Source organism: Diabrotica virgifera, chromosome 10 (assembly GCF_917563875.1).
Source record: "Diabrotica virgifera virgifera chromosome 10, PGI_DIABVI_V3a".
NCBI classification, from domain to species: Eukaryota; Metazoa; Arthropoda; class Insecta; order Coleoptera; family Chrysomelidae; genus Diabrotica; species Diabrotica virgifera.
The window spans coordinates 21,822,801-21,838,966 of NC_065452.1; the positions used below are offsets into that span (position 1 = coordinate 21,822,801).

The 16,166-nt window shown below is 31.8% G+C and overlaps 1 protein-coding gene across 1 annotated transcript in view; it reads left to right on the forward strand.

The window, feature by feature from the left end:
• Positions 1–16,166, forward strand: part of LOC114338335 (protein trachealess) — a 192,002-nt gene that overhangs the window by 60,021 nt on the left and 115,815 nt on the right. The window contains exon 2 of the mRNA XM_050641585.1: positions 4,016–4,254. Within this exon, the coding sequence (XP_050497542.1) occupies positions 4,016–4,254 (239 nt within the window). The remainder of the gene's footprint in view (positions 1–4,015; positions 4,255–16,166) is intronic.

Genomic DNA, 16,166 nt, shown 5'->3' on the forward strand with positions numbered 1-16,166 from the left:
TGGCAGCAAGTGTATGGTTGACCCTTCCCACATTCTATGCAACTGGCGGAATTGCTATTTTAATGCAATTTTTATATTCTCTAATACTTTCTATGTAAATAATATACTCTTCATTAGTAACGATAAAGTCATTAGTTTTCGAGATATTTGAAATTAAACACGAAATGGCATAATACATTAATCAAAATAACTGTGTCGTTTCATTTTTAACTTCAGATATCTCGAAAACTAACGACTTTATCATTACGAATGAAGGGTATATTATTTAAATAACAAGTATTGGACAATCGAAAAATTGTCCTAAAATAGCAATTCCGCCAGTGGCGTAGAATTTGGGAAGGCTCAACCATTCACTTTCCCACGTCGTACGCCACTGGTAATAGCCCGAAACGATTATTTAACATATTTTAGTAGGGTCTACAGAACCTACACTCTCTGCCAAGTATGACAGGGATATGTCAAAAAGTTTTAAAGTATTATTATTTTTAAATAATTTATTATTTATTTAGAACTTTAAGAACTATTATTTGCAGCCAGTACTTTAAAATCATTTGACATATTATCCTTATTATACTTGGCAGAAAGTGTAGGTACTGTACACCCTACTAAATTATGTTAAATAATCGTTTCTGGCCACTACCAGAGGCGTACGACAGGCAGTGGCGGCTGGTGGGGTAAAATTTTGGGTAAGCCAAGCCAGCAAATTACATATAAGTATGTGTAATACATAATATGCAAATATAAATTTATTTGTATGTATAAAAATACTTAGAAGGTAACTTTAACAGATTTAGTAAAGCCTCAGAAAAACTCATTTTTATGTATCAATTATAAAACTATCGCACTATTCCAAGAAAAATTTTAAACAATTAACTGAGATCGGCCAAACCACTAGTAATAACAAAGAAAATCGAACAAATTTTTTTTTTCGAATTTTACGAATTTTTTTGAACTCATTTGCGCAAACGTGCACTTGTTTACAATTGTGTTGTTTGTCTACAAATATGTTACAATTATAGATTATGTTACATATTTTTTTATCAAAATTTAAAAGAAAATTTATATTAGAATTCGATACTTATGTTTAAAGTGGCAACGGGGCTGGGCGAAGGCCAGTTCGATTCGGGCCTATACACCAAACATAACACGACAAATTAAAATCATTGTCCGGCAAGCTGCTTAACTTCAAACGCTTTTTGTAAATACAGAGATCTTATGTGAGCTAGGTCGGTCTGGTGCGAGCGGGCCTATATTTAAAATGCCTGAATACGATTCGATGCTTTCTGTGATAATATAATAACAAAGTTGTCTTAACGGACGCTGATGTATTGTGTAATTTAGTACATTTAATAGTATATTAAGTATAGAGAACGGTAAGGGTTTTATACCGATCGAAGACAATTGTTTGGAGGAGGAGGGGAGCGACGACTCCAATTATTGTCTGAGATCGGTTACCCTTAACGTTAGACATGCTTATAACGTTTTTTGCACGATTGATACCATTATAAATTATAAAATTAAACATTTTCGTCATATTGACTAGTTTCATTCATTTTATCAAGGTAGATACTTTGGTTGTTAGGTAGTAACTAGGGTGCATAACAACAATGGAGAATTGAGTTTTTATTTAGTTGTCAATAATTTTAAGTACAATTTTGATTATTATAAATTAAAATATGAGCCAAAGTGAATTTGAAGAAATTGAACGGGCTTGGGAAGAAGGGTGTTCCGCAATTATTCCCGAAAAATCCAAAATCCGTTATCAAAATACCTACCAAAGTTTTAAAAAGTGGTGCGAAGGCAAGAATTTAAGAATCGAAGAAAAGACTCTATTGGCATATTTCGTTCAAAGACATATGCAGTTGAAAGCTCCTGGAAACCTCTGGGCAGAATATTCAATGATTAAATCCACCGTTTTTCTTTATGATGGCATTGATATTTCCAAGTTTTCAACTTTGATCGCGTATTTGAAGAGAAAAAATGTTGAATACTACTAATGTATGCGATTCTGCAGGAGTTTCTGTTAGAAGTGAAACCACAGCCCAAACAAGTGGGATTTCATTAAATAATTTAACAAATTGTACCATAAGTTTCAATATTAATAAATAATTCGTTAGTTTTCTTTATTCTTTCAAAAAATAAATTAAAATTAAGAGATTTTTTAACTCGACGGTAAGTGAATTACTTACCGTCGAGTAGGAGTACTTACCGTCGAGTTGGATTACTTACCGTCGAGTTGCTAGTAAATGTCACCTACTGACGTAAAATCTGTCACGGTAAACAGTCAAAAATAATCAATCGTGCAAAAAAGTTATTTACATGCTTTAACATAATTTTTGAATACGTATATCTTTTTCAATTTTAAAGCTCTTAAAATTATTGGGTAGGCCCGGCCTATCCTGCCTACCCCCAAAAGCCGCCACTGACGACAGGTGAAAAGGAATGGTTACCCTTCCCAAATTCGACGCCACTGACGGAACTGCTATTTCAGCATAATTTATAGACTCGCTAATACTTTGTATGCAAATAATATGCTCTTTATTCATAACGATAAAGTCATCAGTTTTCGAGTTATTTGAAGTTAAAAATGAAACGGCACAGTTATTTTGATTAATGTATTAAGCCATTTTGTGCTTAATTTCAAATATCTCGAAAACTAATGGGTTTATCGTTGCGAATGAAGAGTGTATTATTTAAATATAAAGTATTGTAGAATCCAAAAATTGCACTAAAATAGCAATTCCTCCAGTGGTGTAGAATGTGGGAAGGGTCAGCCATTCACTTTTTCTCAACGTACGCCACTGGTAGTAGCCAGAAACGTTTGTTTGACATAATTTAGTAGGATGTACAGTACCTACACTTCCTGCCAAGTATAACTAGGATATGTAGAATGGTTTTTAGTAACTACAATGAAATGCAAAAAATTGAATTTTGCATCGTAGATTTAAAATGCGTTCATCTCAAAATCGGTTGAGTTTAGTGAGATCGATGGAGTATACATTTTTTAAGTAAAAATGATAGTGGAATCAAAGTTTTGATCTCAAAATTATGTAGAATGGGATATAAAAAAATTTAAACATATTAAATGAGCGGTGAAAGACGTTATGTGGCGCCCTCTGGTTAATATATACTTTATGATGGGGAATTTAGGTTTCTCATACCAAAAAACCCCCACATACCTACCAAATTCCGTGTTGTTATCCCATGCCTGTCAGGAAATATTCAAAAATAAATAAAATAAAAGTATATCTTTGACACCCTGTTTTTCGATTATCAACTTTCGTACTAAGGTAAATTAGTTTAAATCGATCTATTTTAAGCTCAGAAATTTAAGGTTAAGCTATGGCCCGTTCTTTATCAAACACCCTGTAAAATATGTTATAACATATTTAACAAAATATAACTTTATAAAATAAACACAATATTAGTTATAAATTCCAATTATTACTTAACACAAACAAAATGCGCTAATGTCACTGTCACTAAAAATGAATTTTTAGTGTCAAATATTTTAGTAAGATATAATCGTAAAAAATATACTGACCTGTTGTTACAGTTAAAATTCCTTTAAAAATTTTTCGATGTTAATTATTGATATAAGTTACAATAATTATTGTATTAAATAAACAAATTTAAGTAATTTTGTTTGCAGTTTATATACTTACGATTGCTATTAAAAGTGGCATGCGCCACTTGAACCTAACTTCAGCCCGTGAGTAATGAATATTACTTACGGGTAAAGTAATGGGTGCTATTAAAATAATGAATAATGAGCCTGTTATTAAACGGTCTTAGAAAAACATAATATTTAAATTATGTTTCGCTTTGGTATTTTTTTGACATTAAAGTTACTAATATGAAGATGTCCAGCAGACTAAATTAATTTTATATATGTAATTGTCACATTGAACATTGAACTCTAAGTACAATAGTTAATAGTTACCACATTTACTACTTTATAAAAATTTATCAAGAAACTAAAATATAGTAATCGTTGTTTCGTTTTCTATTACAGTATACTGGAATTACGAAAAGAAAAAAGTCGGGACGCAGCAAGATCACGTCGAGGAAAGGAAAATTACGAATTCTACGAATTGGCGAAAATGCTCCCTCTCCCCGCCGCTATCACCTCTCAATTAGATAAGGCTAGCATCATAAGACTGACCATTTCATATCTCAAATTAAGGGACTTCTCAGGGCACGGCGAACCGCCATGGAGTAGGGATGGACCGCCCCCCAACAAATCTTTAAAAGGTAAGTCATTTTGAAATTATACACATGTATAAAGGTGACACAATTCAACAAATGCACAATTCCAGTTATCCAGTTCCACATAGATATGTACTTCCAATTTCCTAAGATGGCGCTAGTGTCATTATTCTTTTGGCGGTAAAATGAATATGTCTTTTCCGGAACAACGACACTTTTGAAGTTATGTCACTCTGACATTCGACGTGAACTCGTGAGCGTGTAGTTATTTATCACGATAACCGTTGTATTTCGAGAATTGTCCTAGGTATTTTTCGTTAATGTTTAAAAAAGTGACCAATGTTTTAAAAGAAAAATGACATAATTCAAAATTTTGATCATGTTTTCTTTGTTAAATCAAATATCATAGTTTCTTTGGTTCTGCTTCTTTCACACAACTATGGTTTGTTTTTTAACCAAGAGGAGTGATTTAAATTTACCGCGCTGTATTGATTGTTTGTAATTGGTCCAACCGCAGTCAAGTTTACTCCATTGTTATAAAATTTTGACACTAATGACATTTATCAAATTTTGACACTAGTGACATTTCATAGGTTAATTAAGTTATATCGGCGATTTTTGTGTTTTCTGTGTTATTCCTTTAATTTTTAGATTGCTTTTATATAAAAAGCAGTTGTTTTTGGAACTCTTTAGCGACGTATTAATTTAATATAATATTTATGGATTACCGCTGAGGGCCGACTAGATCAACCAAAAAAGAAGATGTATTTGGTTATTATTGTAGTGACTTTTTTGGGTGTGAATCTGTCTTTTTAGTTTGCTCCTCCTGGTTAAAAAATAAACTATAGAAACATTCACTTATCCATAATCTTCGTTTTTAATTTATAAGTTTTAGCAGTTACCGTTTAAAACTAATAGTTAAATTAAGATCTAAAACAGATAGTTTCATATAGTTTCAAAAGTTATGCATCACCCCTCGTATTCACGATTTTTATACTTTTATAAGGACACGCGCCAACTCGTAACTTTTAATGATAAAAATTTTCAAATCAAAATGTACACCGGCCAATTCGTAACTTTTCTATTACCTGACCTGCCAACTCGAAACTTTCTTCAGGTGAATTCGAAACCATTGATTAAATCTAATACCTTAAATCTAAACCGAATGTTTCTTGGTTTGCTTAAAAACATTATATTTGTAATATATGTACCTATAAAAAATATCAAAAAATGAAATATCCTAATAAAATAATTGAATCAATATTATAGTGTTTCATTAACAAGTGTTATAAATATTATTTCCATCAAGTATAGAAGTATAGCTCTACACGAGCTTGCGTTTTTATCAAGTAATTGTAAATTCAATATTTAGATGTTTAGCAATGATAAATTATTTAAATCCATCTGATAATTTAAAAGCAAACAGATTTTCCATATGTTTATTCCAAGTCTAAAAGATTATACCTTTATTTAGTTACGAATTCACCGGTAGTTGATTGGTTACCGAAAAATTACCTGAGGGCCAGAGTTACCAATTAGCCTGTAATTAGGATGGGGGATTAAAATAGTTACGAATTCACCAGGACCCTTTTATAAATATGTGTCCTTATCACACATTTAATAGGCCTTTTTCATATAAAATACACCTTTTGGTGTTTTATTTTATTTAAATATATAGTCATTAAAGTGCTCTGGTTTTACCAAGGTGTAAACATTTGAAAAAAATTATTCTGGTAAAATTTGTGAAAACGTGATTTATAATGAATCGTAATTTAATTTTTGAGTTGGACCGTGGAAGAATTATCGCTTTAGCCCTTAAAGACCCAACCTTATGTAGGTACCATGTATGCCCAAGAGTGGGTAAAAATGTCCACCTCGAAAATAGCTAATATATTTATTGAGAGTTGTTACAAATGATAGAAATGGATTAAACTTAAGAATCTTATGCTTATTAAACATAGCATCTCCTAAAATATTAATATAAACAAACCTTGCAACAAAATTACGATGTAAATAAAAATTAAAATACCAGTAAAAGCCAATAATTCAGATTTGTCGATTTTCTCCACATTCTTCCTTTACATCCTCATTAGTGTGGCGGATAATTATGTCGATTATCCTTTATTATTAGAAACCTTTAGTAACAAGTTTTACCAAGGGTGGACATTTTGTGCCCACCCATATTTAACTCAAGATATTACTTTTATAGTTAAAAAAATATCGGTAGAACTAAAGTAATATTCGATAAAGGGTCGTCTTTTTTACAATAAACAATTTTTGAAAATCTCACAATAAAACACTGAAAACTTTTGTTTTCTATACTTCCACAAAATTTATTATTTACAACTATGTGACTACAACTGTTTCGGCATAGTGCCTTTCTCAAGTGATATAATTTACAATGTGTTTGCCTTTTTTAAGTCTCTAACTGAAGAGGTTGAGGAGTGGGGAGCTGTTTATCTCGAGTTGGTCATTCAGAATTATATCTGTATTTTTCAGTTTATTAATTTCCATAGATTCTAAAAAAGATAGCTTAAGGCCTTTATTTTTTAGAATCCTAGGCCTTTTTAGGCTTAAAAAATTAGGCCTAGGTGAAAAAATTTGTGTTGAAAAAGAGCTGCACAACTAGCATGACATACCCGTACCATACTTCCTTTGCTGGTGGCATTGTTATGTTTTGGTATTATGCCAGATGGACGCACGGAATTAATGTTTATTGACGGGACTCTAACAGAACAAAGGTACATCATACAGCTTTTAGAACCCCATGTGAGATTATGGCGAAGAGCTGTGTGTGAAACGAATTTATGGATGATACTGCTTGCCTACATAGGACTCGACCGGTTAATGACTATCTTGAGACAGAAGGTATTCGCCGTTTGGAGTGGACTGCGATGTCTCCAGACATGAACTCCATTGAGCAAGCTTGCTTAAGATATACTCTCCAGAGCTGTTCGCGAATAAAAAAGAATCCTTCTAGAACCAATCATGAACTTGCAATTGCCTGTTTAGAAAAATGGGAGAATCTGCTAGAGGAAATAATTAATCGACTTGTTAGCATATCAGAGCTCAGATCTCGATGACCGTGGTGGAAATACACGATATTAAAATTAAGTACATTTTAATTAGAAATAAAGGCTATAGCGGGATAAGATGGTCAAAAATGCCCCAGCACCGATCAGCCCAGCTACTTATGTTTTCGATAAAGGATATAAAATTATGCCCTCATGCAAATTTTTATCTTCCCAGAGGTTCTAAAACCTCTTAAATCGAGAAAAGAAGAATTTTTAGGTTTTATTTTTTTGTGAGCGCAATTATAATTTAAAAAATCTGAAAAAATTCAAGAGGATGTATATTTTGAATACAAAACAGCCTGATGTTTTTCAGATTTTTGTAATAAAAAATGAGCCCAGGAAAAATTTTTGAAATTTTCAAAATTTTTTTAGGTTTTTTTGTGTATTTTTTGTCGTTCTTTTGAATGGCAGAGGCAGAATCTTTAATATCTGAGCGGTAAGAACGAAAATATTGAAAAAACCGTTTTTTGTTGTCTCGAGATGCATCTCGGGACAGCCAATTTTAGAATTTAGGATCCTGACTACAACAACTGAAAAAAAAAACACTAATAGTGTGAATTTTGTGATAAAATTTGGTATGTGGGCTTATAATAATATTTGGAACAGCTTTTCCAAATAACTTTTTTCGATATCTCTAACGCGAAGCAAATCAAATTGCATATCGAAAATTCACCCTGTTTGTGGATTCGCAGTAGACCGCGTTTAAAATTTAAATTTCAGTTGACTATCTTAAAAATTGTGAACCATCAACCTGTATGACTGTGCCAAATTTCAAATCTGTATATATTTTGATAGCCGAAATATAGGGGTGTCTTCATCTTAAATGCGACACACTGTATATTATCAATTTGATAATTTATTGCAACTAATATAGTCGTATTTTTTATACCTAGATTCAAAATATACATTCGAAATACTGACTAATTCACTAATTTTATCATAAAAAGTTCAAATTGATTGCATTGAAGTATTGAACCAGTTAATGCGTATTAATATAATATTATTATAGTAATTATAATATACAGAGTGAGTTTTATGTATAGAAACCCTCAATTATCTCGAAAAAATCTTGCACGATTTTTATAGGTTTTAGTGGGTAGGGCTTTTCTAGTGCAGCCGATATTATAGTGATAATTACATTGTTGTCAGATCTTCCGTTTTTCTGGAAATCTAATGAACTTTCTTATTTCAAATGGAACACCCAGTATGTATTTCGCGTTTTGAAGTCCTTAAGAAATACTGATTATTTTTCATGTTATATTGCCTATACCTAAATGCCATAGTTTCGGAGTTATTGCTACATATATTTAAAAAAAAATTAAACAAATTATAAAAATCAATTTTTTCGGCCCGTATAGACATTATTTTACATTCTTTGGATCATTGGGAAGAAAAAAGGTCTTGTGTAATTTTTCTCTAAAGTTAATGGTTTTCGAGCTATAAACAATTTAAAACTGAAAAAAATCGAATACTGACGATTTTCAATTTTCAAGGTTCAAAAACACAACAAATAAAAAATATTATTTTTGAAACTGCTGAGTACCTAAATTCAAGCTAAACCCTTCTTCTAGGCGCTCGCTGTAAACTTTTTTGGCCCGTTTTATTCTAAAATATTGCTTTTTAATAATTGTTAGTGAAGCGCATATGAGAGGACGGGCGATCGGCTGCATTAACAACTAAAAACAATGCATATTTTAGAATGAAACAAGCTTAAATTACTTATTGGTAACTGATAAAATAAGGCTTGAACTTAAATTTGTATACTGGGCAGTTTCAAAAATAATATTTTTGATTTGTGTTTTTGAACCTTGAAAATCGTCATTATTCGATTTTTTTCAGTTTTAAATTGTTTATAATTCGAAATCGATTAATTTTAGAGAAAAATTATAAAAGAACTTTCTTGTTCCCAATGGTCCAAAGAACGTACAATAATGTCTATCCGGGTCGAAAAAATTGATTTTTATAATTTGTTAAATTTTTTTTTAATAAATGTAGCAATAACTCCGAAATTATGGCCTTTAGGCATAGGAAATATAACATGATAAATAATTAGTATTTTTTAAGGACTTGAAACGCAAAGAATATACAGGGTATTCCAATTGAAGTAAAAAATTTAATTAGATTTTTAGAAAAACGGAAGATCTGACAACAATGTAATTATCACTATAATATCGGCCGCATTAGAAAACCCCTACCCACCAAAATTTATAAAAATCGTGCAAACTGTTTTCGAGATAATTGAGGGTTTCCGTACATAAACCTCACTCTGTTTATTATTACACATTATGTAATTGGTTCAATACTTCAATGCAATCAATTTGAACTTTTTATGATAAAATTAGTGAATTAGTCAGTATTTTGAATGTATATTTTGAATCTAGGTATAAAAAATACGACTATATCAGTTGCAATAAATTATCAAATTGATAATATACAGTGTGTCGCATTTAAAATGAAGACACCCCTATATTTTGGTTATCAAAATATATACAGATTTGAAATTTGGCACAGTCATACAGGTTGATGGTTTACAATTTTTAAAATAGTCAACTGAAATTTAAATTTTAAACGCGGTCTACTGCGAATCCACAAACAGGGTGAATTTTCGATATGCGATTCGATTTGCTTCGCGTTAGAGATATCGAAAAAATTTATTTGGAAAAGCTGTTCCAAATATTATTATAAGCCCACATACCAAAATCTATGACAAAATTCGCACTTTTAGTGTTTTTTTCAGTTGTTTTAGTCAGGATCCTAAATCCTAAAATTGACTCTCCCGAGATGCATCTCGAGACAGCCAAAAACGGTTTTTTCAATTTTTTCGTTCTTTCCGCTCAGATATTAAAAATTCTGCCTCTGCCATTAAAAAGAACGACAAAAAACACACAAAAAAGTTGGCCAAATCATATTTACATAACCTAAAAACTTTTTGAAAATTTCAAAAATTTTTCCTGGGCTCATTTTTTATTACAAAAATTTTAAAAAAAATCAGGCTGTTTTGTATTTAAAATATACATCCTCTTGAATTTTTTCAGATTTTTTAAATTATAATTGCGCTCACAAAAAAATAAAACCTAAAAATTCTTCTTTTCTCGATTTAAGTGGTTTTAGGACCTCTGGGAAGCTAAAAAATTGCATGAAGGCATAATTTTATATCCTTTATCGAAAACATAAGTAGCGGCGCTGATCGGTGCGGGGGCATTTTTGACCATCTTATCCCGCTATAGCCTTTTGAAACAACAAAGTTGATAGTACCTACATATCTGTGGCAGACTCGTCCTCCTTGTATCAGTATTTCGTCAATCTCATCTTGTTCTTTCCTTACTTCTTCTTCTTCTTCTTGTAGTTCCTTCTCCTATCGGAGGTTGGCTATCATCACAGCTATCCGTACCTTATTGGCGGCTGCTCTGAATAGTTCTACTGAGCTGCAACTATACCACTCTCTTAAGTTTCTTAGCCAGGAAATTCTTCTTCTACCTATGGATCTTTCACCCTTAATTTTACTCTGCATTATGAGCCTCAATATCTCATATTTCGCACCTCTGGTAATGTGGCCCAAATATTCCAGCTTTCTTGTTTTGATGTTCTTTATTATTTCGCAATCCTTTTGTGGCCTTCTTAACACGTATGCATTTGTAACTCGTTGGATCCATGGTATCTTCAAAATCTTTCTAAGTATAGCACCACATCTCAAATGCTTCCAACTCAAATGCTTTCCTTACGAATGTTTCCAATATAAGTTAAAGTTATACGAAATACGAATGATTTAAAATAAGATCGTGTTTATTCCATTTCATTTTCAAGTTTAAGCTCATTCTGTAGGTTTTACAGTTTTGATCATTTTAACATTTATTTATTTTTTTTTTAATTATTAAGATGATGAAAATATGTAGGTATCATAAAGTTGTCCGTTTCCTATATTTTTCAGCTCATTGATTTATAAAAAATAAAAAGTAGTTATTTCTATTTCACTTAATTTAAATGATTTATGAAATAATAGATAATTATTCAAGTTTACCGTATTAGACAAATTTCGTGACAAATTTATCAAATTTGGGTAAGGGTTAAAATTGCTCCTTGCAAATGTTGTACTGGAGAGACAAACGTAGGACAGAATTTACACGACACGCCTCCTCGATCATCAAATGACGCTGTTGTCACATCTGATTGCTTTTATAAAAAATGTATCTTTGATATACATAAAAAAATCTATTATATAACACGAATAATATACACGAATGATAACATCTTACATAGTAAGATATTAAAAAGACAATAAAATTATGACGCCAAGAAATAACTTCTCAATTAGTGGATCTAAATAATTAATCTATAAGCGAGGTTCTTACAGCCACTGCCGCTTCTCGCATTTCGACCGCCATCGTTTTCTGTCCATCCATTCGTCTTCTTTGATGGCTCTATCTCTTATGATGTGCCTTACATTTTCTTTCCAGGCAACTGAAGGCCTTCCCCTTCTTCTTCTTTGTTGTGGTATGTGATTTAAAGCTTTCTTTGGCCATCTATCTTCATTTCTTTATTCATTCGTTTCAAGTGATCATACCACACTAGTTGTCTCGTTTCAATTCTATCTACACTGGAATATACAGTATTTGTCCGCCTTCTATTATCTTCATTCCTGATGTGATCTTTTTTGGATATACCACACGCTCTCCTTAGATAATCCATTTCTACTACTTCTATTATTTTTCAATCTTTTTTCGTGATCTGACAAACTTCTGCCCCATAAGTCATAATAGGCTCTACCAAGCCTACGATAGATTGTCAATTTCGTTTTTTGTCTTATATCTTTAGACCATAGTAGAGAGCTTAGATTGTTTACCGCTTTTTTGCCTTGTTGCGTTCTGTTTTCGATGTCTCTTTTGGTAGTGCGTTCTTTAGATATTACAGATCCGGGTTATTTATATTATTTACATGTTTTTGTGGTTCTAATTTCTAACTCTGGATCTTCTTCATCATCCCATATTTTAATATACTCTGTCTTTGACATATTTTTATTGAGGCCCCATTTTTCATATTCTTTCTTTAGTTTTCTAAACATGTAGTCCATGTCTTTCTCATCATTCGCTACGACTACCTGATCATCTGTGAAAAACAAAATTGTTAGGTATTTACCACCACCTATGTCTATTCTCATTCCGGATTCTTCTTTTCTTCACTGCTCTAACGATGATTAAATATACCTATATTTTAAATAAAGTCGGAGACAGAAAAGATCCTTGTTTAAGCCACTTTGTTATTGGAAATGATTCAGATATAAAGTTTCCTTCTTTAACGACACTTCTTGCATTTTTGTATATATTTGCGATAGCATCCACATACTCTCTACTGAGACCTACTTTCGTCAATGTTTGAAACACTTTTTTTAAAGACACCGCATCGTATGTCTTCTCTAAATCTACAAACAATAGGTGGGGAGATAGATACCTTGCCTTCCGTTTTTCTATTACCTGCTGCAGAACGAATATATTATCAGTGCACGATGTTCCTACACGAAAACCACCAAAAATGTATTTAAATATATTAATATTTTCATTATAATAAACGAACGAATAACTCTGCAAGAGGAACAGCCAGGATTTCGGACAGGAAGATCATGCACGGATGCGGTATGTTGTTTTTGTAGTAAGACATTAAAAGAAAAGTCGGTGAAATGCAACAAACCAGCATATACAGGGTGTTTGGTAAAGAATGGGCCATAGCTTAACCTCAGGTTCCTGAGGTTAAAATAGGCCGATTTAAGCTAACTTACCTTAGTACAAAGTTTATAATCACCGAGATACAGGGTGTCAAAGTTAAACTTTTTTTTTATGTATTATTGAATATTTCCTGACAGGTATGAGATGACAACATGAAATTTGGTATGTGGGGGTTTTTTGGATCGACAAAACTAAATTCCCTACCAAAAATTATGTATTGCCCAGAGGGCGCCACATACGCCTTTCAGCACTCATTTATTACGTTAAATTTTTTTTATCCCTCACTCTGTATAATTTTGACATTAAATTTTTTATTCTCCTATTAGTTTTACTTAAAAAAGATATACTTCTTTCATCTCCCTAAACTCAACCGTTTTCGAGATAAACGCATTTTAAATCTGCGATACACCATCGTTTTTAGCATAATATCATTGTAGTTACGCCCGAAAAATAACTTAAAACCATAAAATTATCCAAAAATGTATCGCAAATTTCTTCAAATGGAATTTGCGATGCAATGACATAAATTTGAGAACTGGCACAATTATTATGGTTTTTAGTTATTTTTCGGGTGGAACTACAATGATATTATGCTAAAAATGATGGTGTATCGCAGATTTAAAATACGTTTATCTCGAAAACGGTTGAGTTTAGGGAGATGAAAGAAGTATACCTTTTTTAAGTAAAACTAATATGAGAATAAAAATTTTAATGTCAAAATTATACAGAGTGAGGGATAAAAAAATTGAACGTAATAAATGAGTGCTGAAAGGCGTATGTGGCGCCCTCTGGGCAATACATAATTTTTGGTAGGGAATTTAGTTTTATCGACCCAAAAAACCCCCACGTACCAAATTTCATGTTGTTACCTCATACCTGTCAGGAAATATTCAATAATATATCAAAAAAAAGTTTAACTTTGATCTCGGTTATTATAAACTTTGTACTAAGGTAAGTTAGCTTAAATCGGCCTATTTTAACCTCAGGAACCTGAGGTTAAGCTATGGCCCATTCTTTACCAAACACCCTGTATGTGCCTGATAGATTTGAAGAAAGCGTTTGATAGAGTGAGAATTCGGGACGAGATACATTTATTATGTGGAAAAGGAATATCACTGGATTTAGTAAAAACCATTGAGAATATAATATATAAAGATAACATAGCTATGGTAAGATGTAAAGGAAAACTATCGCAACCTATCAAGTATGAAACTGGCATTGGACAACGAGATTCGCTGAGCCCATTAATATTTAATCTGATAATGGATGAAATACTAAAGAAAGTTAAGAAAAGAAGAGCATATATATTGGGAGAAAATGAAATAAAGATAATATGCTACGATGACGACGCCATAATAACAGCCGAACATGAAGATGACCTACAAAGATTAATTAAAGAATTCGATGACACGGTGCTCATATACAACATGGTGATCTTAAGGGGGGGTATGGTTTGAAATATTAAAATTTTTTTTATTATTTCAAATAAAAGTGCATACTTTCAAGAAAACTCTCTGAAAATTTCAAAATAATCGGAGTAAAATTACCAGAGATACAGCGTGTTTGAATATTCCTACCTTCGACTCGCTTTGCAGCGACTTCGCGCTAGCACGCGTGAGCGTAGTGAGAAATGTTAAACAACTGTTCACCGTCTCTTGTGTAGATTACTCCTCGATTCAAAAAATATATTTCAATGTGCATCACTTTACGATTTGGCAGACAAATAAGAAGATGAAGATGCAGTTGTCAAAACTTTAAACGCATTTTTCTCAAAACTACTTCTTCAAATGCGGTGGACATTGTAACTGAAAAACTACTCGGCCTATCTACCTGATATTTTGCACATATTTTCTTGAGATATTTCATGAGGTAACAACGTCGAGATATTTTTTCTTTTTTTGCTTATTTTTTGTTCAACAATAATAAATCTGTTGATTTTCACAAAATTTTTACCAAAAATTTCAATTTTTTGATTTCTGAGTGATGCCAAAAATTCAAAAATCATTAAAAATAAAAAAAACTCGACGTTGTGACCTCGTAAAGCTCATAAGCTAATTAAGTCTTTTTGAATTTTTTGTTTCGTATGATCTAGTGACGAGTTCTGATGTCCACCGCAAAATCCATTTTTTTGTGAGCTGCCTGTCAAAATTTGTCACCAATGGCTTACTTTTCAACATGTTGGATTGAATTTTTTTCTAAATATTCTTTGAATTGTACTTAATATGTTTATTTAATTTAAAAATAAAATAACTGTACCATAGCTTCGAAAAAAATTCACAAAAATGTGCTTGATATGTTGATTTCAAACCATACCCCCCCTTAACAGAGAAAACTAAATCGATAGTGATATCAGCGGAACCGAGACGATATAAACTGGTCGTAAATAACAAAATAATAGAACAAGTGATGGAAACGGAATACTTGTAAATAAAACTGTCAAGCTACGGAAAAGTAGAAGAAGAATTACAAAAACAAGTGAACATGGCGAATTAAGCAGCAGGATGTCTCAACAACACAATCTGGAGAAACAAATACCTCACAACGGAAACGAAAACCAGGATATTAAATCAACAATAAGACCGATAATGACGTACACAGCGGAAATAAGAGCAGATACGGCGAAAACATAATGTTTGCTGGAAACAGCAGAAATGAAAGTCTTAAGAAAAATAACAAACCAAACTCTAAAAGACAGAGTAAGAAGTGAGGAAATACGAGCGAGATGTGGTATAGAGGAAATAAACATGTGGACCAAGAGAAGAAAAATAGAATGAAATCAACACATACAAAGAATGACAGAAAATTTAATAGTACGAATAGCAAGAGACAAATCGCCAAATGGAAGAAGATCATTGGCACGACCGAGGAAAAGATGGTCAGACGTCAATTGAGACTAAAAACCGAAGTAAAACAGACATGAAGGCATATTTATAAAGTAGGAAGAAGAAGAAGAATATATTTATAAAATATAAAATCCCTTTTTATGATGGTAAATATTGGTCTTAATTTGTCTATCTTATGCTTTAAATAAAAACTTCTTATAGTTTGGTTTTGTCTTCTAAAATCGGGAAGCGATGATAATAAATATATTATGTGTATGGTAATTTCCTAAAATTAAATTATACCCTAATATCTCTTTTTATCTTGAATATTTAATTATCTGGCA